At 40.1% G+C, this 27,766-nt stretch overlaps 1 protein-coding gene across 5 annotated transcripts in view; it reads right to left on the bottom strand.

Moving 5' to 3' along the window:
* Window positions 1-27,766, bottom strand: part of HERC2 (HECT and RLD domain containing E3 ubiquitin protein ligase 2) — a 248,598-nt gene that overhangs the window by 70,877 nt on the left and 149,955 nt on the right. For all 5 annotated transcript variants that reach the window (XM_055398094.2, XM_055398095.2, XM_055398096.2 and 2 more), the window contains 10 exons: window positions 16,185-16,360; window positions 9,990-10,101; window positions 8,279-8,360; window positions 8,029-8,172; window positions 6,528-6,618; window positions 6,065-6,242; window positions 5,796-5,877; window positions 5,546-5,717; window positions 4,666-4,810; window positions 1,673-1,898 (listed from right to left, as the gene is read on the bottom strand). In XM_055398094.2, coding sequence (XP_055254069.1) covers window positions 1,673-1,898; window positions 4,666-4,810; window positions 5,546-5,717; window positions 5,796-5,877; window positions 6,065-6,242; window positions 6,528-6,618; window positions 8,029-8,172; window positions 8,279-8,360; window positions 9,990-10,101; window positions 16,185-16,360 — 1,408 coding nt within the window. The remainder of the gene's footprint in view (window positions 1-1,672; window positions 1,899-4,665; window positions 4,811-5,545; window positions 5,718-5,795; window positions 5,878-6,064; window positions 6,243-6,527; window positions 6,619-8,028; window positions 8,173-8,278; window positions 8,361-9,989; window positions 10,102-16,184; window positions 16,361-27,766) is intronic.

Genomic DNA, 27,766 nt, shown 5'->3' with positions numbered 1-27,766 from the left:
GTTCGAGAATACCCAAAACATATTTCAAAAAGAACAAAGCTAAAGAATTACCAAAGCCTGAATTCAGTCTTTTATGAAGCTACAATAATCAAGACAATGTGGTATTTGCATCAAAATACAAAGACAAATCAACAAAACACATCTGAGAATCCAGAAATAGACCCACACATACATAAACAACTGATGCTGACACAAGTACAAATTCTTCCAATACAGAAAGGATACTGTGTTTCTGACCAATGCAACTGAAACAACTGGATATCCAAATACCAAAAATAAATTGCAATTCATACCTCACACCATGTATGAACTTTAACTGAACATCAAGCATACACCTAAAACTATAGAACTTTTACAAGAAAACATGGGAAAAGAATCTTTATGATCTTGAGTTAGGTAAAGGTTATTTAAATACAACACCCAAACTATGATTCATAAAAGATAAAAATGGATAAACCAGACTTCATCAAAATTAAAATCTTTTGATCTTTAAAATTTACCTAAGAGATAATGAATAGACAAGTCACACGGGGCAAATTAAATATCTGATGGAAGACTTCTATACAGAATAGATGAAGACTGTTCAAAACTCAACAATAAGAAAACAAACAACCTAGGTTTACATACAGGCAAAAGATATGAATAGACACTTAAAACATGATAAGTAAGACACTCAACATCATTAGTCATTAGCAAAATGCAAAGTAAAATTACAGTGATTTAGCACTACGTATCTATAAGAATGGCTAAAATTAAAAACGGACTACATCAAATACAAACAAAAATATGGAGACACTGGAGCTATAGAATAACCAATTTGCGAAACAGTTTGCAGTTCTTAAGAAGATAAACTTGTATCTACCATACCAGGCAATCATTCCTCTCCTAAGTACTTACCCTAGAGAAACATAAGCATATGTGTTCCTATAAAGACTACACAGAAATGTTCAGAGCAAGTTTATTTGAATCGTCAAAATTAAGAAGCAACACCAAAGTCCATCAACAGACAAACTGATGTATCAACTGCAGTATACCCACAAATAAAACGCTAGCCAACAATTAAAAAAGAATGAAATACTGATACATACAATGTGGATGAATCTCAAAATAATTATGGTGAGTGAAAAAAGTTAAGAAAAAGAGTGCATACTGTATGATTCCATTAATATAAAACTTTAAAATGGCAAACTGATCTACAGTGACAGAAATGAAGTCAGTGGTTGTGGAAAGCTAGGATGGGTCTACTCAAGGGTAGTATACATATTTGTTCATTATGTTGACTGTGATGATGCTCTCACAGGTGCACACATATCAAAGCTGATAAACATTAGTCTACACATGTTGGATTGTTTTAATATCTGAATACATATACGAACTGAGCTCTGAATAGAGCTGTTGAAAATACCAAAAGCCTAAACTTTAAAGTCCCTCTGTCTGCACACGTGCACAGCATTGCCAGAGATGTACTGATCGCAAGAACCAGCACTGTATTTCCTCCAGTTTTCATTCCAGCATAAATCATAGCACAAGCACCATGATGACTCTGGGGCTATGGTTCAGAACATAGGTAACTTGATGCTACAAACTTTAATCTGGTAGCAGTATTAAACATTCCCTCTATGACATTCTATCTATGCAGAAGGATCTCGTATAAAACACGGATCTTGGTTACCTAAATAGGAAGCACCTAAAGGGTCTCTTGCAGTCTGGAAGAGGACAGGCTCATGAACAGAGGGTGTTGCCACATCAACGGTTGTCCATGCCACACTGTGAGAAGACCCACAAGCTACTCGTGTGATCTTCTGACCTTCTAAGCCGTGCACAAGTGTGGGCTTCCTATTAACTGTGGTTGTGCCATTGCCCTGTTGGCCGTGGTCATTGTCACCCCAAGCGTATACCTGTTAAGGGGATAAAAATAATTTTTCAACATTTCAGAACATTCTTTAAGTTTACTTCAAAATTCTTGCCGAGTGCTTCCCGGATAGCTCAGCTGGTGAAGAATCCGCCTGCAATGCAGGAGACCCTGGTTCAATTACTGGGTCAGGAAGGGACACACTGGAGAAGGGATAGGCTACCCACTCCAGTATTCTTGGGCTTCCCTTGGGGCTCAGCTGGTAAAGAATCTGCCTGCAATGCAGGAGACCTGGGTTCAACCCCTGGGATGGGAAGATCCCCTGGAGAAGGGAAAGGCTACCCACTCTAGTATTCTGGCCTGGAGAATTCCATGGACTGTATAGTCCAGGGGGTCGCAAAGAGTCAGACATGACTGAGCAACTTTCACTTTCATTTACTTAATATCAACCCAATGAATTCATCTATACACTGTTCTTCAGTTCAGTTCAGTCGCTCGGTCGTGTCCAACTCTCTGCGACCCCATGAATCACAGCATGCCAGGCCTCCCGGCCCATCACCAACTCCCAGAGTTCACTCAAACTCATGTCCATCAAGTCGGTGATGCCATCCAGCCATCTCATTCTCTGTCGTCCCCTTCTCCTCCCACCCCTAATCCCTCCCAGCATCAGTCTTTTCCAGTGAGTCAACTCTTCGCATAAAGGAGTTTCAGCTTTAGCATCAGTCCTTCCAATGATCACCCAGGGCTGATCTCCTTTAGAATGGACTGGTTGGATCTCCTTGCAGTCCAAGGGACTCTCAAGAGTCTTCTCCAACACCACAGTTCAAAAGCATCAATTCTTCGGCGATCAGCTTTCTTCACAGTCCAACTCTCACATCCATACATGACCACGGGAAAAACCACAGCCTTGACTAGATGGACCTTGGTTGGCAAAGTAATGTCTCTGCTTTTTAATATACTATCTAGGTTGGTCATAACTTTCCTTCCAAGGAGTAAGCGTCTGTTAATTTCTTGGCTGCAATCAGCATCCGCAGTGATTTTGGAGCCCCAAAAAATAAAGTCTGACACTGTTTCCACTGTTTCCCCATCTATTTCCCATGAAGTGATGGGACCAGAGGCCATGATCTTTGTTTTCTGAATGTTGAGCTTCAAGCCAACCTTTTCACTCTCCTCTTTCACTTTCATCAAGAGGCTTTCGAGTTCCTCTTCACTTTCTGCCATAAGGGTGGTGTCATCTGCATATCTGAGGTTATTGATATTTCTCCTGGCAATCTTGATTCCAGCTTGTGCTTCTTCCAGCCCAGCGTTCCTCATGATGTACTCTGCATAGAAGTTAAATAAGCAGGGTGACAATATACAGCCTTGACGTACTCCTTTTCCTATTTGGAACCAGTCTATTGTTCCATGTCCCATTCTAACTGCTGCTTCCTGACCTGCATACAGGTTTCTCAAGAGGCAGGTGAGGTGGTCTGGGATTCCCATCTCTTTCAGAATGTTCCACAGTTTATTGTGATCCACACAGTCAAAGGCTTTGGCCTAGTCAATGAAGCAGAAATAGATGTTTTTCTGGAACTCTCTTGCTTTCTCCATGATCCAGCGGATGTTGGCAATTTGATCTCTGCTGCCTCTGCCTTTTCTAAAACCTGCTTGAACATCTGGGAGTTCACGGTTCACATAGTGCTGAAGCCTGGCTTGGAGAATTTTGAGCATGACTTTACTAGCGTGTGAGATGAGTGCAACTGTGCGGTAGTTTGAGCATTCTTTGGCATTGCCTTTCTTTGGGATTGGAATGAAGACTGACCTTTTCCAGTCCGTGGCCACTGCTGAGTTTTCCAAATTTGCGGGCATACTGCTATGGTTTTTCCAGTGGTCATGTATGAATGTAAGAGTTGGACTGTGAAGACAGCTCCGCGCCGAAGAATTGATGCTTTTGAACTGTGGTGCTGGAGAAGACTCTCGAGAGTCCCTTGGACTGCAAGGAGATCCAACCAGTCCATTCTAGAGGAGATCAGCCCTGGGTGTTCACTGGAAGGACTGATGCTAAAGCTGAAACTCCAATACTTTGGCCACCTCATGCGAAGAGTTGACTCACTGGAAAAGACTGATGCTGGGAGGGCTTGGGGGCAGAAGGAGAAGGGGACGACAGAGAATGAGATGGCTGGATGGCATCACTGACCCGATGGACATGAGTTTGAGTGAACTCTGGGAGCTGGTGATGGACAGGGAGGCCTGGTGTGCTGTGATTCACGGGGTCACAAAGAGTCGGACACGACTGAGCGACTGAACTGAACTGAACTGTTCTTAGTAGCAGGAAGTCCTCCTCTTTAACTAAATATTGTAACATTTTTTCCTTAATTTTGCAAAGTGAAAATGACCCAAAAAACATGTTCACTTTTCAAGGAATTTTGTGCTTTACAGAATTAGAAAGTATAATTCATTTTTATTTCATTCTGATTGAAGTACAACATGCTGATTTGTTGTCATAAATGAATATCAAATTATATTATCTATGAGTCTGTCACAGGATAGCCTCTTATGGTAGAGGAAGAAACAACTCTTATCAAGGATAACTTTAGGTCTGAAATGAAATACATACATTTCCCTATCAGACATTACAGTGGGAAAGCTCACTACTTTATAACCTGCATTAGTCAGCAAGTCTTTCCTGGATGCCCTCACTCATGCTGACAGTTAGACAAATGTACAAAGGAACACAGTGGACACAGCCCACCCTTCTGGTTTTCCAAGTGCCAAGACTCACTTCATTTTGTCCCAAGTTACACTATCAACATGAGATCTTAGAGCCCCCTTACCTGTCCTGCATCAGTGACTGCCAAGCAGTGCAGGGCCCCAACAGCCACATGCACAATCTTCTTCCCTCTCAGCCCTTCCACTACCTGTGGTTTCCGCACATGCACATCCGAGCCATGGCCCAGTCTGAAATAGTCCCCCTTACCCCTGCAAGGAATCAACAGTGAGCATTTTAATACACGATTATGGTCTGGCAATACCCCACAGCAAAATAACTCACTGCCACAGCACTAGAGCCAGTTCAATGACAACACACACAACGCCCAAGGTCTTGGAAATTATAAAATAGTATACCATTAATTCAAAATAATTCATTAATTCTGCTAGCAAGATCCTTAATGTGTTTTACGGTATTTAAGTTACTGATGTAGATTTCATACAGAGACTGAAAACATGACACACAACCTCAAATGGCTCTTAAAAGATCTCTGCAGTGATTCTTCCCCAAGCTGCCTCTGACTCATGATGCTAAGACCAAGGTCATCACACTGTCTGCCCACGGTCAGCTGGATATTCCACCTCTTTCTGAGTTAAATAATCTTTCACTAGAAACACACATGAACTTTTTCAGGGATCAAAGAAATCAGAAATCTGTTTTCCACACATGTGATCACTAGGCTCCTTGCATGGCAAAAAAAGCAGAAAAAAGCCTCTACACATACTTTATCGAAATAAGAAAGACAAGCTAGGCTACAATTTCTCCAGTGTTCTTTTCTAAACAACCCAGTTATAATTGGAAACTTCTTCTTATAATATTGTCACTAATCCCAACTCAAAATAAATAAAAGGACAAAGATGCCTGGATGAGCAAGAAAATAAAGGCATCCCCGTCCCTGCAAGCCCCTGAACAGACACACTGGTGGGTGACAGGCATTTACGTACCATGTCCAAACTACACCCGACTTGGTGAGGGCCAGGGAGAACTGTGCTCCACATTCGATCTGGCACACCCCTTGTCCATTAAGTCTCTCGATATTCTGCGGGATGTTACAGCCTTCACTTCCTCCCCGGCCCAATTTTCCAAAGTCACCATCACCCCAGGAAAATACCAAACCTAGGTTTAAAAATATAGACATCAAGCCAGCATCTCACAACATTCCTCCCCCAAAATGTGGAGTCAGACAGGACTTACCTTCATCAGTCAGAGCCAGGGTCTGTGCATCTCTACTTCCACATGCCACTTGGATTACTCTGTGACCAAGAAGGACTTTCACCTACTCAATTACAAATTTAAAAACAGAATCAAGCACAGACACCAAGAAAGCAAGGGAAATTTCTCCCCACAAAATGAAAGCCAATACTGCACATATCTTTATGAACTGTCCTAGCCTCGGAGCTGATCTTCTCTGGAAATCAGCAGATGGGAAGCTTTCTGTAAGCAACAAAAATATGTATAATCACCATTTTGGGCTTCAGTTGTGTTGTGTTATCCCCATGTCCCAAGCGGCCGTACTCTCCGAGACCCCAGGTGTACAGTTCACCACTGGACGTGAGGGCCGCACTGTGTGAGCTCCCACAGGCAATATCCCGGATTCGCTTGGTTTTCAGGGCCTCTATCAGCCGTGGCTTGTCACAGTTCCTAAAGCAAGATTAAATAATATTCCCTATCATCAATCTAGCCTCTTATAAAGAAGGGTGAAAAAGGACATTTCCACATTTAATCAAAACAGTATCTTTAGATTCACTTAACTATCAAACCTTAGAACTTGTGAGGCAAATCACATTCAGAGATATTTTTTAAATGTATTTTTAAGTTTCTTTTGCATAAATAACCCATCCTATTCAATTTTTTACAAAAATTATCAAAAAGCATTCATTATTATTAACAGTTTCTTATTAGCAAAAATCAAGAAAATATTCTTACATTCTACTGAAGTGTCCAAGTTTGCCATCATCACCTTCACCCCAGGAAAACACTTTGCCATCGACAGTTAAAGCAGTAGCGTGCCGTCCACCTGCAACATTCACATAGATAGAGGCTGCCAAAGTTGGTTTAAAAAAGTTAACAGCATAACTACCTCTTTTGATTGGCACACAGTATGTGTGAGTATCTGTCAAATGAGTAAACGGGACCAACATTTAAGGATGACAATTAAATAAAATAAATGAACATTTCTACAAAGCTTAAGTCCTAGAAAGGATTTTACTTGCAAAGAAGCAGCAAAACAATGCTATTTTTAGCATTATTAAATGTAATGGGGTTGCTATATCAAATACATAAAAGATCAAAATTCAGATGGAAAAAGTAAAACTAAGTTCATTTGCGATTAGACAAATCAGCAAGTGTAATAGTATTCAGGCTTTTGTGAAATGCACCTCAACAATGAAATTACTAAAGCAAAAGTACCATCAACTGCAATAAAGACATTATGCTCACTCTTCCCAAAACAATCAGCTTACACCCTTCCCTCACCATGGCCCACTCCTTCACTCCATCCATCCCAGTTCAGAACTTAAGGGTGTTTCCTCTCTGTCACCAGATCCTAGGATCCAAGACCCACTTACCAACAGAGCCCACATGATCCAAGGCAATGTGCTCAGCTAAAAACAATGTTTCCCACACTCCCTCGCCCAGAGAAGATGGTGACAAAGACGCGACTGACGAGTGACGCTTCCAGAAAAGCTCTCTGAAGGGGCCGAGCAGGCTTGAGGAAATGCTTGTGTGCTCACCTGTAGCTGCAGTGGGGATGGACAGTAACCCAGTGCCCTCACAGGTACTGCAGCTGCAACACTGTCCCTCCCCCTCACCTCCAGACTTTCACAGAGGAGAATGGTAAAACACTATCTTGCTCAAGGCACTACTGTTCAGATTTTCTGTTCTACGGGGTTAAATCTAACCCTATTCAATATAAATACAAACTCAGTTTGTATCTAATTTGGTTTCATTCCTCAGATGCCAAGCACAGTGCTTTAAAATAATGCTCTATATGTTTCCTGAATTGAAGCAGTGTGACTTTTTAAAAAATGATCCTTTCTTATGGCTAGAATTTACAGACACTTGAAATCTGATGAAACTTACAGGCTCTGTTCCCAAAAAGAGAACACATATTTAAGCACAGAACATGATTACTGCAATCTTTTATGAACCTGAGACCACAGTTCAAAATTAAAACCCCCTCCTTTGGAGGGGTACACCCCACATGGCAGATCACCAATACCCCTGATCTCTAAAAAGTCTTGTGTAACAAAAATAATTAAACTCTAGACCATCTGAAGTTTTACATTACCCAATTTTTACTTCTAATAAATGAGTAGAACTGGACAGAATGCAAGGACACTCTAGGGGAAACTGTTCAAACCCCCGGTTAATTACAGAGCCTGAGCAGCAGGCTTGTCTGAGCACAGCTGTCAATTCTGGCCTGTACCTGAGTGAACAGCCACCTTCTTGACCACGTAACTGCTGAGAGCTGTGATCTGTCGCGGGATGGGCACAGTCCCACTGGAGATGCCCAGCCCCAGCCGGCCATTCGTGGCTTCTCCGCAGGCATACACTTTTCCTTCCACTGTCACTGTAATAAACAGGATTGAGGAAGAGACTCACTTTTTGTGATACAACAACTATATATTTAGGCTTCAACATCATTTAAAACTTTTATATTATTACAATGATCATACCTGCAAACAAACTTTTAGAACCACCAGCCACCTGTACTACATTCAAAGCAGACAGTGTCTCAGAGAACGACGGAACTTTTATCTAAAGCAAAAGAAAAAAAATTTTATTTACACTTCTAAAATTACAAGTAATTGTATTAAATAGTACAAAGAATTTACATGGTTATAATCGCCAAAGAATCTCTTGTCTATTACAGATGCATAAGCATTTTAATAATGAAATGATATACTGGAATTTACTTTAAAGTAAGTAGGGGTGAGGCTGTGTAGAGAATAAAGACAAATATGTGACCATCCACAACTGCTGAAGCTGGTACAGTGACAACAGGACCACGTCTCTATTCTGTCTACCAGGTAGGTACATCTGAACGTCTCCATAATAAAAGGTGAAAACCAAAATACACATACTGTAAAGATATAAACATTTGGTAAACTATATTTCAGGTCATGTCCTCCTCAGTCATGTTAATTCTGACTTCTCTAAGAAACTATTAATATATGCTTAAATTTCCCATTAGAGATGAATGTGGTGTAATTTAAAATTACTAAAGCCCCTGTCTAAAAAGCCTTTTATGATGCCCATACGTCATTAAGTATCAAACAGTCAATGCTACCATGGAAGAAGGACGTTCATCATAACTATGAAGCACCAACCTACCTTTCGTGTGCAACGACCACAGCGTCCATGTGCACACAGGACCCACTAGACAGCCTACAGTAATGAGAAGCTCCCAGAATTCCTAGGCCCCACACATCTCCAAATGCAGGGCAGCGGCCTCAAAAACAAAAGGAACCCAAGGCTGCTGAATTACATAAGATCATTTTCATCATACCAGATCCATGGTCTTAAAAATGAATGAGTTCTAACTTTCTGTTTCAGTGCCTCAACAATGCAAATAACAGGGATCTTACAATGAGTGAGGTCTCGTGAAATACTAAGTAGTGTCTGTGCTAAGTCACTTCAGTCATGTTCAATTCTCTGTGAGCTTAGAGACTAAAGCTGCCAAGCTCCTCTGTCTGTGGGATTCTCCAGGCAAGAATACTGGAACGCGCTGCTATGGCTTCCTCCAGGGGATCTTCCCGACCCAGGGATTGAACCCGCATCTCTTGGGTCTCCTGCATTGGCAGGTTAGGTTCCTTAACAACAGCACAACCTGAGAAACCCAAGGAACAGAGATGCTCAGTCAAAAAGAAACTATTTCCAGACACTAAGCCTTGGAGGAATCTATTCTGTGGCGCCTTAGTTCAGAGCCACAGGCAAGTTCAACTTGAGTTCAAACGCATACCTTGTCATTCCTACTCTTTAAAATATAATTATAGTCTATAATTTTCACCTCTACATTTGTCAAATGTTTTTGGAAGTGTATCTTCCAGTTTCTAAAACAGCAATAATGCAACTATACCTAACATGCACTGTTTTGCAAGGACAGAGGCATCTTAGAACCTAAAATGATAATGTCTATGAGCTCATGTCAAGAATTACTTAAGAAAAGTCCATCTTAAAAACAACATATAAAAGGTATGATGTATGGTAGAAAACTAACCAATACTGTAAAACAATATTAAACCCTTCAATTAAAAATAATTTAAAAAAACACACACACATAAAAGAGAAAATCATTACAAAAACTTTAAGAGGCCTAGCTAACTCTGGGCCTGTGTGGGCCCAAGCAGTGTGGGGTGGCGAGCGTACGGGATGTCAGGCACACACCTTGGAACCCTTCAGACCTCCCAGCTGGTCCTTGTCATTCAGGCCCCACACAAATACTTTGGTTCTTATTGTAGCTGCTGATTCCAGACCTGCTGCCTTCTTTCTAATAAGGCTAATCAAAATTAATAAAAAAAAAAAAAACAGAAACAGAGGTTAATCACATAACAATTTTTTTTTTTTAAATAAAGAGGAAACAACCTAAATAAAGCACACAGTTTGCTGGTTACTCTCCAAAACTCTTAAAAATTTTGCTATAACTAAACAAAATCCGAAGTATACACAAAAGTTAGTGGTGCAGAAGGTCAAAATGTCTACAAACCAGCCTACTACCTTTCAATACTAGAATTTAACTTTAGCTATTTATCCTGGTGGAAATCTTTCTAGGAGTTATTATTGTTGTTTAGTCGGTAAGTCCTATCTGACTCTCTGCAATCCCATAGATTGCAAAGGCTTCCCTGTCCTTTACTATCTCCCAGAGCTTACTCAAACTCATATCCATTGAGTCAGGGATGCCATCCAACCATCTCATCTTCTATCGTCCCCTTTTCATCCTACCCTTGATCTCTCCCAGCATCAGGGTCTTTTCATATGAGTCAGCTCTTCAGATCAGGTGGTCAAACTACTGCAGCTTGTTTCAGCATCAATCCTTCCAATGAATATTCAAGGTTGATTTCCTTTAGGAGTGACTGGTTTAATCTCCTTGTACTCCAAGGGATTCCCAAGAGTCTTCTCCAGCACCACAGTTGGAAAGCATCAATTCTTATGCACTCAGCCTTCTTTAAAGTCCAACTTGCACATCTGTACATGACTACTGAAAAAACTATAGCTTTGACTAGATGGACCTTTGTCAGCAAAGCGATGTATCTGCTTTTTAATATGCTGTCTATGTTTGTTGCTTCTGTCGTTTAAATTCATGACTTCAGTCACCATCAGCAGTGATTTTGGAGCCCAAGAAAATAAAATATGTCACTGTTTCCACTTTTCCCTTTCTATTTGCTACAAAGTGATGGAACTTAATGCCATGATCTTTGTTTTTTGAATGTTGAGCTTAAAGCTAGGTTTTTCACTCTCCTCTTTCACCCTCATTAAAAGGCTTTTTAGTTCCTCTTAGCTTTCTGGCATTAGAGTGGTAGCCTCTGCAGAGCTAACATTTGTCTCGGTAATCTTGATTCTAACTTGTGATTCATCCAGCCCAGCATTTTGCATGATGATCCGCATATAAGTTAAATAAGAAGGGTGCCAATATACATCCTTGTCACACTCTTTATCCAATCTGAACCAGTCTGCTGTTCCCTGTCTGGTTCTACCTGCTGCTTCTTGACCTGCATATGTGTTTCTCAGAAGACAGGTAAGGTGGTCTGATATCCCCATCTTTAAGAATTTTCCAGTTTGTTGTGGATCCACACAGTCAAAGGCTTTAGCATAGTCAATGAAACAGAAGTAAACATTTGTCTGAAATTTCCTTGCTTTCTCTATGACGCAATGAATGTTGGCAATTTGATCTCTGGGTCCTCTGCTTTTTCTAAACCCAGCCTGTACATCTGAAAGTGCTTGGTTCACATACTGCTGATGCTTAGCTTGAAGGATTTTGACCATTACTTACTAGCATGTGAAATGTAACTTTATGGTAGTTTGAACATTCTTTGGTGCTGTCCTTCTTTGCGATTCGAATGAAAACTGATCTTTTCCACTCCTGGTACCACTTCTGAGTTATCCAAATCTGTGGGCATATTGAGTGGGCACTTTCACAGCATCATTTTTTAGGATCTGAAATAGCTCAGCTGGAATTTCATCACTTCCACTAGTTTTGTTCATAGTGATGCTTCCTAAGGTCCACTTGACTTCACACTCCAGAATGTTCAGCTCCAAGTAAGTAACCACACCAGGGTTATCTGGATGATTAAGATCATTTTTGGATAGTTGTGCAGCATTCTTGCCACCTCTTCTTAATCTCTTCGGCTTCTGTTAAGTCCTTACCCTTTCTGTCCTTAATCATGCCGATCCCTGTATGAAATGTTCCCTTGGTTCTGCAATTTTCTTGAAGAGATCTCTAGTCTTTCCCATTCCATTGTTTTTCTCTATTTCTTTACAGGGTTCACTTAAGAAGGCTTTCTTATCTCTCCTTGCTATTCTCTAGCACTCTGCATTCAGTTGGGTATACTTCCGTTTCTTGCTTGCCTCTCACTTCTCTTCTATTCTCAGCTATTTGTAAAACCTTCTCAGACAACCACTTTGCCTTCTAGTATTTTTTTCTTTGGGATGGGTATTGGTCACTGCCTCCTATACAATGTAACAAGCCTCTGCCCATAGATATTCAGGCACTTTATCTACCAGATCTAATCCCCTGAATCTATTCATCACCTCCACTATCTAATCATAAGGGATTTGGTTTAGGTCATACCTGAATGGTCTAGTGGTTTTCCCTACTTTCTTCAATTTAAGCCTGAATTTTGCAATAAAGAACTCATGATCTGAGGCACAATCAGCTCCAGTTCTTGTATCCTGCTAACCGTACATAGCTTCTCCATCTTTGGCTGTAAAGAATACAATCCATCTGATTTCAGTATCGATCATCGGGTTATGTCCATATGTAGAGCTGTCTCTTTTTATTGGAAGAGGGTGTTTGCTATGACCAGTGTGTTCTCTTGACAAAACTGTTAGCTTTTGCTCTGCTTCATTTTTCAGGACTTCCCTGGTGGCTCAGATGGTGAGGAATCCACCTGCAATTCAGGAGACTGGGGTTCCATCCCTGGGCTGAAAGATCCCCTGGAGAAGGGAATGGCTACCTACTCCAGTATTCTTGCCTGGAGAATTTGATTGACAAAAGATCCTGGTGAGCTAAAGTCCACGGGGTTGCAAAGAGTCAGACACAACTGAGTGACTAACACTTTCAGAATTCTCTCCTGTGTTGTTGAAGAGGATGTTTGCTATGACCAGTGTGTTCTCTTGACAAAACTGTTAGCTTTTGCCCTGCTTCATTTTGTAGTCCAAGGGCAAACTTGCCCTGTTACTCCAGGTATTTTTTGGCTTCCTAATTTTGCATTCCAATCCTTTATGATAAAAAGAGTATATTTTTTGGTGTTAGTTCTATAAAGTGTTGTAGGTCTTCACAAAACCAGTTAACTTCAGCATCAATGGTTGGAGCACAGACTTGGATTACTGTGATATTGAATAGTTTTGCCTTGAAAACGAACCAAGATCATTTTGTTGATTTGGAGATTGCACCCAAGTACTGCATTTCAGACTCTTATTTACTCCATTTCTAAGGGATTCTTGCCCATATTAGTAAGGTATAATGGCTACCTGAATTGAATTTGCCCATTCCCATTCATTTTATTTTACAGATTCCTAAGATGTCGATGTTCACTCTTGCCATCTCCTGCCTGACCACATCTAACTGACCATGATTCATGGACCTAACATTCCAGGTTCCCATGCAATACTGTTCTTTACAACATCGGACTTTAACTTTCACCACCAGACACATCCACAACTCAAAGTCGTTTCTGCTTTGGCCCAGTCTCTTCATTCTTCCTGGAGCTATTTTCCGCTCTTCTCCAGCAACACAGTGGACACCTTCTGACTTCGGGGGGCTCATCTTCTGTTGTCATATCTTTTTGCCTTTCATACTGTTCATGCAGTTCTCGAAGCAAGAATACTGGAAGGGTTTGCCATTCCCTCCTCCAGCGGACCATGTTTTGTCAGAACTCTTTGCTATGACCCGTTTGTCTTGAGAGGTCTTGTACGACATGGCTCTTAATTTCATTGAGTGATGCAAGCCCCTTAGCTGGGACAAGGTTATGATCCATGAAGGGGCTTCCTATGAGACACTAGGAACTAGGAGACACTGTATAATTTTCATGTGCACCAAGTTGACCATGACAGCCTTTACAGCAATTACCACCCATCACCTTAACATAGCTACTATAGATGTAACTGGAGAGAATGCTGGTTAAATGGCTCTAAGAATCACCACCAGGACTGGCACTGTGGCCACGACCCTAAATCCAGACCTCTGTTTGGTCATACTTTTTCCCAAAAGAAATAATAAAATGGATACAGTCATATGACCTCCAACGTGCTCTAACACAAGTACATGTCCCAAGGCAAAATGCAATTTTCTTCCTTTACACGCTCTGTCCACTGTGTGGTCAACTACGCTGCAAGTGCCAACCTCTATTCTACCAGGGGAGGTCTGCCCCAAAACCCATGGCTCAGAAGCACAGGCAGCTGGCTCCTGCCACCTCACTCATTCTATCTTCTGACCTGCTCTCAACAGGTTAAAAGTTTGAGCAACAAAGCCCACAAATTTTTCAAAATAAAATGAAAATATAATTGAAAGAAATAATTAAAGATAAGTATAATGGCAAAACCAGCAAGTGATGTCCATGAGTTAGGTGTTAACTGTACTGTTAAAAATACTTAAAAATGGATATTTTTACTTCCAATTTGTTGTACATCATAAATCAGTTCAGTTCAGTCGCTCAGTCGTGTCCGACTCTTTACAACCCCATGAACCACAGCGCGCCAGGCCTCTCTGTCCATCACCAACTCCCAGAGTTCACTCAAACTCATGTCCATCGAGTTGGTGATGCCATCCAACCATCTCATCCTCTGTCGTCCCCTTCTCCTCCTGCCTTCAATCTTTCCCAGCATCAGGGTCTTTTCAAACGAGTCAGCTCTTCGCATGAGATGGCCAAAGTATTGGAGTTTCAGCTTCAGCATCAGTCCTTCCAATGAACACCCAGAACTGATCTCCTTTAGGATGGACTGGTTGGATCTCCTTGCAGTCCAAGGGACTCTCAAGAGTCTTCTCCAACACCACAGTTCAAAAGCATCAATTCTTCGGCGATCAGCTTTCTTCACAGTCCAACTCTCACATCCATACATGACCACGGGAAAAGTCACAGCCTTGACTAGACAGACCTTTGTTGGTAAAGTAATGTCCCTGCTTTTTAATATGCTGTCTAGGTTGGTCATAACTTTCCTTCCAAGGAGTAAGCATCTTTTAATTTCATGCCTGCAATGACCATCTGCATTGATTTTGGAGCCCCCAAAAATAAAGTCAGCCACTGTTTCCATTGTTTCCCCATCTATTTCCCATGAAGTGATGGGACCAGATGCCATGATCTTAGTTTTCTGAATGTTGACCTTTAAGCCAACTTTTTCACTCTCCTCTTTCACTTTCATCAAGAGTTCTTCTTCACTTTCTGTCATAAAGGTGGTGTCATCTGCATATCTGAGGTTATTGATATTTCTCCCGGCAATCTCGATTCTAGCTTGGGCTTCATCCAGCCCAGCATTTCTCATGATGTACTCTGCATATAAGTTAAATAAAAGAGTGACAATATATACAGCCTTGACGTACTCCTTTTCCTATTTGGAACCAGTCTGGTGTTCCATGTCCAGTTCTAACTGTTGCTTCCTGACCTGCATACAGGTTTCTCAAGAGCCAGGTCAGGTATTCCGGTATTCCCATCTCTTTCAGAATTGTCCACAGTTTATTATGATCCACACAGTCAAAGGCTTTGGCATAGTCAATAAATATAAATCATAAATAGACTGAGTCAATTAAAAAAATTATACAACAGAAGACAAAGGATACATATATTCTAAAAATGGATGTCACCCCCAGCTTCCCAATAATATAAACATATCTAATGCCACTGAACAATATACTTAACAACTGGCTAAAATGGTAAGTCTTATGTATATTCTATTATAATAAAAACTTTCAATTTACACGTTAACAATAAAATAGTTAACACACAAAAGGCTTTAAAATATATACCACCACATACTATCTCCACAGGAAAACACAATTACGGACAAATAAATAAGAAAACTATAAGAATATACACCAAAATATTAACAGCAACATTTCAGGCAGAAAAATTAAACATTTTTATTTTTCCTTTTAAACAAATTTTTCTAAATACAGTGTTTCCATATTAAACTTTTCCTAAATTTGAATTAAATTATAATTTTGGAAAACTTAACTAATTTACCAAACAGTCCTATGAACAATAATACAATACATATAGTCTATAGAATATGTCAATATAATACATATAGGCTATATAATACATATAGACTGCAATACAATAATCCTAATGTATTCTCATTATGAGGTACACTCTAATTAAATACTGGTTTTTGAAAGTGACAGTTTGGGCATAAGCAAACAGCTCTCACCTCCCACTGTTGCCTTTTTCATCTTCTTCTTCTTCATTATCTGAAGCTAAGAAAGGAACCGCAGCCAAATCTTCCTCCTCTGCACGTATCCGTCCCAGCAGGATGAGACCATGGATTTTACAATCAATTCCTGAGCTTCTGCACTGCTTTATTGCAATTTCAATATACCTGTGATACTAGACACAAACACAGTAAGCTGCAGAGCTTTCAGAGCCAAACACTTTAACTAGAGAGAAGGACATATAAGACATGCAGTATGTGGCAAGTCACAAGCCTTCATAACGCTTGAAGCATAGAGAATCTGAGATCAACATGCACACACTGCTATATTTAAAACAGATAACCAAAAGGACCTACTGTATAGCACAGAGAACACTGCTCAATGTTATGTGGTAGGCTGGTTAGGAGGGGAATTTGAGGGAGGATGGATACATTATATGTATGGCTAAGTCACTCTGCTATGGACCTGAAACTAACATAACATTGTTAAGCAGCTACACTTCAATATAAACAAACAGGTTAACAAAAAAAATTTGACTACATACAAATTAGAAAAAACTATACACAGACCTCATAACCCCACCAACTAGATCAACAATTATCAACGTATAACTGATTTCATTCATGTAGAGACTATCATAAGAAAATTCCTGACAACATGTTGTTTCAAAACTTCAGTAGGTATCAGCAAAATATCAGCATTTAAAAAATACATCCCCAGTACTCTTATGATAGCTAAAACAATAATCTATGTCATCTAAATGCTACCAGTGGTCAAACTTTCGGTCTTGTAAACACCTTTCTACCCTGGACTTGTCCAAACCAAGGTCAAACTCCGCTGCGTCTCTGCCACCCACTACTCTCAGGCTGTGGTGCGCCGCACGCCCCACGCGGCGTCTCTCAGCGCAGTGTACCCCTCGAGCCCTGTGTTTCACGTGAACAAAGACCCACTGCATCGAGGGGACCCGCCAAACCTTAAGATCTATAATACCTATGACAGCATAGGAAGAACAGTGTGAATAAGAGAAACAAATGGAGAAATGAAAAATTCTACAGGGAGAAAAAGACAGCTTCTTTCTTTAGCAAGGAAAAAACAAAATGGTTAAGATTTTAATGCAGTGCAAAGGGCAGACACTGTCTGACTCACGAATCATAGAAAGCAAACACAAAGAACATTTATGGGACAACTGGGAAAATTTAAACACTGACTGGATACTGTATCATATTAAAGACAAAATTTTAGGTGTGATGGCATTGTGGTTATATTTTTAAAGCCCTTGTCAGAAATTAATCATCAAAGTACTCACTACTGAAATAATGCCATGGCTAGAACTTGCTTTAAAACACTCCAAAAAATGGGGTGTAGCACAGGAAGAGAGTTAGTGAAACACGACTGGCAAAAATGCTGATAATCATTGAAACTGGGTGGAAGGTGCATGGAGGATTCAGTATACTTTCTAATTTCGGTTATGTTAGAAAAATTCTGTTAACAAGCCATTTTTGGAGGAAAGGCAACGCTAGAGAGTTCCATAGCTTTAGGAATGATAATGCTCTACTTTGTAAGTTGGTTGGATGCGTAGAGATTGGGCCATGAATTTTCTGAGTACTCACAATGCTTAGTATTTCTCATATATGTGGTATCAGCTGCTTTGCGCTTATCAAATAATACATAATAAATTGTTTTCAACTGAAAATTTGTTAGTCAATATATCTTTTATGAATAACAATATCAGTTGTTTATTAAATAAATTAATTCTTGGTTATTGATCTACTTAAAATACAAATAAAAATTAAAACAAAAAATATTCAGTAGCATAATTCAGACATAAGACAAACTGCATTTTTCCATTACCCAGGAATAAGTTATTACAATAAAATGCACTAAATGCATTATCTTTTCTCAAAATAACTCAATAATATATTACATTTTCATCATTGGCCACTTTATTATTACCACCATTGACAGTAACTGTTAATTACACAGTATACCACAAAATAGTTTAATGACATTCAAGAATGAATGGTGTTCTACAATATTATTCATTGAAGACTGCACGAAAATTTTTAAAAAAATCTTCCAGTGTACACAAAGGCCAAATAATCAACTCTTTGACCTAGTGGGGAAGTGCTAGTATGGTCCCATAGTCTCTAGACACAAGTTACCAACTTTCCACCCTTAAAAAAAATTAATCTATGACTGGCTGTGTATCAGGTTCTTTGATATAACACACTAGGAGTCCATGAAACTTGTCTGTCCTTATGTGGGCATGTGTGTTAGTTGCTCAGTTGTGTCTGACTCCGCGACTCATGGACTACAGCCCACCAGGCTCCTCTGTCTATGGAATTCTCCAGGGAAGAAAAATGGAGTGTGTTGCCATTCCCTTCTCCAGGAGATCGTCCTGACATAAGGATTGAACCTTGGTCTCCCACACAGCAGGGAGATTCTCTACCATCTGAACTTCTTGGGAAGCCCTTTGTGGGAATACCAAAATAATAAAGCAATGACTGACAAATAACACTTAATAATTTAAAAATAAACTCAGTTATGATGAACTTTACATGAATAGGAAGTTAAATATTTGACATCTTTATCCACTATCATACCAATTAAACAAGTTTTCAAGAGACAATGTATATATAGGTAGTAAAAAAAATTGCCTTAACTTGCATTATTTTAAATATATATAATCTACTAAAGCAGTGTAGATTTACTGGAAGATTTATGTGGCAGTCCCACTAATCTATAATATGTTCTATTTAAAAGAACCTTCACTGATTCTATCGGAATTTTTAAGAGATAAAATTAACTTGGATTTTGAAAATGTCCTTACAACCAAATTAAAGGTATGAAAACAAAAAAACAATTTCAGTGTCATATATATGGTTAAAAAGAACCACTGCTTACTAATACATATTTAATGGAAATAACATGATGCCAGATGCCCAAAGAAGCCCAAGGTGTATGGCAATGACTTTGGCCTAGAGCTTTTTACCTGCTTTTAACCAAAGACAATGAGGAAGGAATTTGTTTTGTTTTCAAGCTGATCTGGTAAGCAACAAATTCAAGTTGTACACATGTCAAATTTTAAAATAAATACAATTATTTAATTAAGGGAGAAAATGGGCTCAATGTTATTATAGAGATGATGAGAAAAGGAACCTCTCTTGCCATCTGCAAACCATCAAAGGAATACTATCAGAGTGGTCAAGATGGCAGAGTAGAAGAACCCTCAGCTCATCTCTTCTCACAAGCACAACAAAATCACAACAATCTGCAAAAGAACTATCACTGAAAGACTGAAACCACCAGGAAAAATCCTCTAAAGATGGACCACAACAAGAATGGTAGACGGCTTGAACTCCCGATATAATCAAATCCCATACCCTCCAGGGCTGACGCTGCTGCTGCTAAGTCGCTTCAGTCACGTCCGACTCTGTGCAACCCCATAGACGGCAGCCCACCAGGCTCCCCCGTCCCTGGGATTCTCCAGGCAAGAACACTGGAGTGGGTTGCCATTTCCTTGGAGAATAATTATATTCAAGAGTTTTTCTCATGTCACTCTCCCCAGCCTGGAGGTCTGGCACAGGGAAGAGGAACCTTAAGAACATTTGTCCTTGAAGACCAGAGGGGCCTGACTAGCTGAGTTCTAGAAGGAGGACCGGAGCGGGGCCTTCACTCATAAACGGCGCCTGCAAAACCTCACACGTGCCGGGACCAAGAGCAACAGCAGTAATCAGACAGGTGCCGGGGCCACACCTACCTGCTGCTCTTAGAGGGTCTCCTCAACGGGGAGGCAGGGGGTGGCGGTGGCCCTGCCTACGGGTGTAGACAATGGTGGCAGATACACTGGGGAAATACTCAGCTGCATGAGCTATCATGGAGGACAACATTCTGACACCAAGACCTGGCTCCAAACATCAGACTCTAGACTCCAGTGCTACAAGGCCTACACAACAAACAAGGTGTGGACACAGCCCTACCCATCAACTTCAACTGACTCTAGACAAGGCCCTGCCCATCAGAGGATCAAGACCCAACTGCACCTACCAAAAGATAGGTACCAGCCCCTCCCACCAGGAATCTCAACTATCTCAAAAATATCAACAACTTCAGATATGCAGATGATACCACTCTAATCACAGAAACTGAAGAGGAATTAAAGAGCCTCTTGATGAGGGCGAAAGAGGACAGTGAAAAACCTGGCTTAAAACTCAATATTCAAAAAACAAGAATCATGGCACCCAGTCACATCACATCATCGCAAATAGATGGGGACAAAATGGAAACAGTGACAGATTTTGTTTCACTGCAGACGGTGCTCCAAAATCACTGCAGATGGTGACCACAGCCACAAAATTAAAGACACCTGCTTCTTGGAAGAAAAGCTATGACAAACCTAGATAGCATATTAAAAAGCAGAGATAGCATTTTGGTCTGTAGAGTCAAAGCTATGGATTTTCAAATAGTAATGTATGGATGTGAGAATCGGACTACAAAGAAGGCTGAGCACCCAAGAACTGATGCTTGCGAACTGTGGTGCCAGAGAACATTCTTTAGAGTCCCTTGGAGTACAATGAGATCAAACCAGTCAATCCTAAAGGAAATCAACCCTGATATACACTGGAAGGACTGCTGCTGAGGCTCAAATACTTTGGCCACCTGATGAAGAGCCAGCTCATTGGAAAAGACCCTGATGCTGGGAAAGATTGAAGGCAGAAGAAGAAGGGGTTAACAGAGGATCGGATGGTTGGATGGCATCACTGATTCAATGGACATGAGTTTGAGCAAATTCCGGGAGACAGTGAAGGACAGAAAAGTCTGGTGTGCTGCAGTCCATGGGGTCACAAACAGTCGGAAACGATTTAGCGAATGAACAATAACAACGCCCACCAGAAGCAAGAAAACTATTAATCCTGCAGCCAATACATCAAGTCTGTAAATGCAGACCAGATCCTATCCTAAAACCAGCAGGCCCCTGGCCCTTCCTTGGGTGATGAAAAGGAAGTGCACTGCTGGACTGCATAGGACGTCTCTTACAGAGGGCCACTTCTCCAAGGTCAAGAAATAGAACCAACCTACCAAATACACAAAAATACAAAAAGCAATTTTGACAAACTCAAACAATAGAATATGCTTCAGATGAAGAAGCAGGATAAAACACCAGAAGGAAAACAAAGTGATGTGGTAGATTCTCAGGCAACCTACCAGGGAAAGAGTTCAGAGTAATTATGGTAAAGATGATCAAAGAACTCAGGAGGAGCATGGATACACAGAGAGAGAAACTAGAAGCGTTTTAAGAAAAAAAAATAGAAAATATACAGAACCACACAATTAATAAATACAATAAGCAAAATTAACAATCCATTAGAAGGAATGAATAGTAAACTAAATCTGACAGAAGAATGGATTCATGAGCTGGAAGACAGAATATTGGAAATCACCACCACCAAACAGAAAAAAAGAACAAAAAGAAATAAGGGCAGTTTAAGAGATCTTTAGGACAATATCAAGCACACAGATAGTCATATTATAAAAGTCCAAGAAGAAGAGAAAAAATGTTTGATAAAATATTTGAGAAGATAATAGCTGAAAACTTCCCTAACTTGAGAAAGGAAAAAGTCACCCAAGTCCAGGAGGTGCAAAGTCCCATAAAGGATTAACCTGCAGAGGAATATGTGAGGACATATTGTAAAATAAATGAAAAAAAAAAAAAAAAAAAGGAACAAAAAGAGAGAATATTAAAAGGAACAGAGGAAAAGTAAAAAATAACATACAAGGGATCTCCAATAATGATATTAGCGAATTTTTTTTTTTTTTGAGGAAAAATCTCTGAAGATCAGAAGAGACCAGCATAACATACTTGAAGTGATGAAAAAGAAAAACCTACACCCAAGAATACCCAGCAAAAGCTCTCACTGAAATTTGATGGAGAAAACAAAAGCTTTACAGACAAGTAAACATTTTTTAAGAACAAGTCAGGAACACCAAACAAGCTTTATGACAAACTCTAAAGGAACTTGTCTAAGTGGAAAAGAAAAGGCCACAACTAGAAATAAGACAGGAAATCATCCATACATAAAGCTAGTAGGGTGGTTAAAAGATAAAAGTGGTAAAAACCCCACATTAAGGGTTTAAGGGTTATACAAAATAATTAGATGTGAGGCATGAACTGAAAGACAACAGCCGTGAGGGGAGTAGAGTACAAATGCACGGTATCTAGAATGTATTCAAAATTAAGAGACAAGCACATATGTAACAAGACTGTTGCACAAAAAACTCACATTAACCAGAAAACAAAAATCTATAATAGAAATACACACAAAAAAGGAAGTGAAATGCAAACTTACAATAAAGGTAGTCAAGTTACAAGAGAAGAGAACAAAGGAGAAAGGGGGAAAAAACACCTATGAAAACAAACTCCAAACAGCAAAATGGCAATATAAACATACATATGGAGAAACACGCTAAATGTAAATTGACTACATGTACCCAAATATGCTACCAGAAAACTACCTAGAGCTTATCAGTGAACTCAGTAAATTTGCAGAATACGAAATTAATACGCAAAAATCTGTTGCATTTCTATACACTAACGGGCTGTGATTCATGGGGTCACAAAGAGTCGGACACGACTGAGCGACTGAACTGAACTGAACAATGAAAGAGATCAGATCAGAAAGAGAAACAATGATCAGAAAAAGAAATTAAGGAAACAATCCCCTTAATCATCACATCAAAAAGTATAAAATAACTAGGACTAAACCTACCTAAGGACGCAAAAAACGTGCATTTCAAAAACTTTAGACACTAATGAAGGAAAAAGAAGACAATACAAACACATGTAAAGATAGACCTTGTTCTTGGATTGGAAGAACCGATATTGTGTGAACTATACTCTCCCAGGTGGCTCAGAGGTTAAAGTGTCTGCCTCCAATGCGGAAGACCCGGGTTCGATCCCTGGGTCGGGAAGATCCCCTGGAGAAGGAAATGGTAACCCACTCCAGTATTCTTACCTGGAGAATCCCATGGACGGAGAAACCTGGTAGGCTACAGTCCACGGGGTCACAAAGAGTCGGACACGACTGAGCAACTAAACAGAATGGAACGGATACTATCCCAGGCAATTTATAGATTCAGTGCAATCCCTATCAAGTTATCAATGGCATTTTTCACAGAACAAGAAGAAAAAATTTTTTAATTTGTACGGAGATAAAAGTACCCCAAAAAGCAAAAGCACTCTTTGAGAAAGAAATACAGAGCTGGAGGAAATCAGGCTCCTGACTTCAGGCTATACTACAAAGCTACAGTCATCAAAACAGCATGGAAACGGCACAAAATCAGAAATATAGATCAACATAATGAAAGCCCAGAAATAAACACATACATCAATGGTCAATCAATCTACAACAAATGAGGCAAGACCAGACAACGGAGAAAAGGTGGTTTCTTCAATAAATGGTGCTGGGAAAGCTACACAGTTACATGTAAATGAAAGAAATTAGAACACTCCCTAATACTATACACAAAAATAAACTCAAACTGGATTAAAGAACTAAATGGAAGACTAGATACTATAACTCTTAGAGGAAAATATAGGCAGAATACTCTTTGACATAAGTAGCAGCAAGATCCTCTTTGACCCACCTTCCAGAGTTATGGAAATACGAACAAAATAAACAAATGGGACCTAATTAAACTTAAAGTTTTTGCACAGCAAAGGAAACTAAACAAGATGAAACGAATTAAGAAAACAATTGCAAACAAAGCAACTGACAAAGGATTAATCTCCAAAATAAACAAGCAGCTCATGAATAAACAAATAAAAAAATTGGCAGAACACCGAAATAGATACTTCTCCAAATAAAACATATAGATGGCCAACAGGCACATGAAAAGATGATCAAATATTCAGTTCAGTTCAGTCACTCAGTCGTGTCCGACTCTCTGCGACCCCATGAATCACAGCACACCAGGCCTCCCTGTCTATCACCAACTCCCGGAGTTCACTCAAACTCATGTCCACAGAGTTGGTGATGCCATCCAGCCATCTCATTCTCTGTCTTCCCCTTCTCCTCCCGCCCCCAACCTTTCCCAGCATCAGAGTCTTTTCCAGTGAGTCAACTCGTCGCGTGAGGTGGCCAAAGTATTGCAGTTTCAGCTTTACCATCAGTCCCTCCAATGAACACCCAGGATTGATCTCCTTTAGCATGGACTGGTTGGATCTCCTTGCAGTCCAAGAGACTCTCAAGAGTCTTCTCCAACACCACAGTTCAAAAGCATCAATTCTTCGGCGATCAGCTTTCTTCACAGTCCAACTCTCACATCCATACATGACCACAGGAAAAACCATAGCCTTGACTAGACTGACCTTGGTTGGCAAAGTAATGTCTCTGCTTTTTAATATACTATCTAGGTTGGTCATAACTTTCCTTCCAAGGAGTAAGCGTCTTTTAATTTCATGGCTGCAATCAGAATCCGCAGTGATTTTGGAGCCCAAAAAAATAAAGTCTGACACTGTTTCCACTGTTTCCCCATCTATTTCCCATGAAGTGATGGACCAGAGGCCATGATCTTTGTCTTCTGAATGTTGAGCTTCAAGCCAACCTTTTCACTCTCCTCTTTCACTTTCATCAAGAGGCTTTTGAGTTCCTCTTCACTTTCTGCCATAAGGGTGGTGTCATCTGGATATCTGAGGTTATTGATATTTCTCCTGGCAATCTTGATTCCAGCTTGTGCTTCTTCCAGCCCAGTGTTCCTCATGATGTACTCTGCATATAAGTTAAATAAGCAAGGTGACAATATACAGCCTTGATGTAGTCCTTTTCCTATTTGGAACCAGTCGTATTTCCATGTCCAGTTCTGACTACTGCTTCCTGACCTGCATACAGGTTTCTCAAAAGGCAGGTCAGGTGGTCTGGGATTCCCATCTCTTTCAGAATGTTCCACAGTTTATTGTGATCCACACAGTCAAAGGCTTTGGCATAGTCAATGAAGCAGAAATAGATGTTTTTCTGGAACTCTCTTGCTTTCTCCATGATCCAGCGGATGTTGGCAATTTGATGTCTGGTGCCTCTGCCTTTCTAAAACCTGCTTGAACATCTGGGAGTTCACGGTTCACATAGTGCTGAAGCCTGGCTTGGAGAATTTTGAGCATGACTTTACTAGCGTGTGAGATGAGTGCAATTGTGCGGTAGTTTGAGCATTCTTTGGCATTGCCTTTCTTTGGGATTGGAATGAAGACTGACCTTTTCCAGTCCTGTGGCCACTGCTGAGTTTTCCAAATTTGATAGCATATTGAGTGCAGCACTTTCACAGCATCATCTTTCAAGGCTTGAAATAGCTCAACGGGAATTCCATCACCTCCACTAGCTTTGTTTCTAGTGATGCTTTCTAAGGCCCACTTGACTTCACATTACAAGATGTCTGGCTCTAGTCAGTGATCACGTTATCGTGACTATCTTGGTCATGAAGATCTTTTTTGTACACTTCTTCAGTGTATTCTTGCCACCTCTTCTTAATATCTTCTGCTTCTGTTAGGTCCATACCATTTCTGTCCTTTATAGAGCCCATCTTTGCATGAATGGTTCCCTTGGAATCTCTAATTTTCTTGAAGAGATCGCTTGTTTTTCCTATCCTGTTGTTTTCCTCTATTTCTTTGCATTGATCGCCGAGGAAGGCTTTCTTATCTCTCCTTGCTATTCTTTGGAACTCTGCATTCAGATGCTTATATCTTTCCTTTTCTCCATTGCTTTTCACTTCTCTTCTTTTCACAGCTATTTTTAAGGCCTCCTCAGACAGCCATTTTGCTTTTTTGCATTTCTTTTCCATGGGGATGGTCTTGGTCCCTGTCTCCTGTACAATGTCACGAACCTCCGTCCAGAGTTCATCAGGCACTCTATCAGATCTAGTCCCTTAAATCTATTTATGACTTCCACTGTATAATCATAAGGGATTTGATTTAGGTCATATCTGAATGGTCTAGTGGTTTTCCCTACTTTCTTCAATTTAAGTCCGAATTTGGCAATAAGGAGTTCATGATCTGAGCCACAGTCAGCTCCTGGTCTTGTTTTTGCTAACTGTATACAGCTTCTCCATCTTTGGCTGCAAAGAATAGAATCAATCTGATTTCGGTGTTGACCATCTGGTGATGTCCATGTGTAGAGTCTTCTCTTATGTTGTTGGAAGAGGGTGTTTGCTATGACCAGTGCGTTCTCTTGACAAAACTCTATTAGCCTTTGCCCTGCTTCATTCCGTGCTCCAAGGCCAAATTTGCCTGTTACTCCAGGTGTTTCTTGACTTCCTACTTTTGCATTCCAGTCCCCTATAATGAAAAGGACATCTTTTTTGGGTGTTAGTTCTAAAAGGTCTTGTAGGTCTTCATAGAACCATTCAACTTCGGCTTCTTCAGCGTTACTGGTTGGGGCATAGGCCTGGATTACTGTAATATTGAATGGTTTGCCTTCGAAACGAACAGAAATCATTCTGTCATTTTTGAGATTGCATCCAAGTACTGCATTTCGGGCTCTTTTGTTGACCATGATGGCTACTCCATTTCTTCTAAGGGATTCCTGCCCACAGTTGTAAATATAATGGTCACCTGAGTTAAATTCACCCATTCCAGTCCATTTTAATTCACTGATTCCTAGAATGTCTATGTTCACTCTTGCCATCTCCTGTTTGACCACTTCCAATTTGCCTTGATTCATGGACCTAACATTCCAGGTTCCTATGGAATATTGCTCTTTACAGCATTGGACCTTGCTTCTATCACCAGTCACATCCACAACTGGGTACTGGTTTTGCTTTTGCTCCATCCCTTCATTCCTTCTAGAGTTATTTCTCCACTGAGCTCCAGTAGCATACTGGGCACCTATCGACCTGGGGAATTCCTCATTCAGTATCCTGTCATTTTGCCCTTTGATACTCTTCATGGGGTTCTCAAGGCAATGAATGCAAATGAAAACTATAATGATGTATCACTTCATACCAGTCACAACGGACATCATCAAAAAGTCTACAAATAAAAAATGTTGGTGAGGGTGTGGAGAAAAGGGATCCCTTCTGCACTCTTAGTAAGAATGTAAATTGGTGCAGTCACCAGGGAGAACAGTACAGAGGTTCCTTAGAAAATCAAAAATAAAGTTGTCATATGAGCCAGCAATCCCACTGCTAAGCATAACAAAACTCTAATTCTAAAGATACATACACCTCAATGTTTATAGCAGCACTAGTTACAATGGCTAAAACATGGAGGCAACCTAAATATCCATCAACAGAAAGATAAAAAGATGTGGTACCTATATACAATGAACTATTACTCTGCCATTAAAAAAAAAAAGAATGAAATAATACCATTTGCAGTACCATGAATGAACACAGAAATTTCATATTAAGTAAGTCAGAGAGAAAAAAACAAATATCATATGAAATCATTTATCTGTTAAGTCTAACAAAATGATACAAATGAACTTACTTACAAAACAGAAATATACTCAGAAAATAAATTCATGATTACAAAGGGGGACAAGGGTGGGCGGCAGGGGTTAGGAGTTTGGGATTAATCTCTACATGTTACTATACA

The sequence above is a fragment of the Moschus berezovskii genome, chromosome 2 (assembly GCF_049115385.1).
Source record: "Moschus berezovskii isolate FMDL1 chromosome 2, NW_MosBer_1.0, whole genome shotgun sequence".
NCBI lineage: Eukaryota > Metazoa > Chordata > Mammalia > Artiodactyla > Moschidae > Moschus > Moschus berezovskii.
This window is presented reverse-complemented; position numbering and strand designations above follow the sequence as displayed.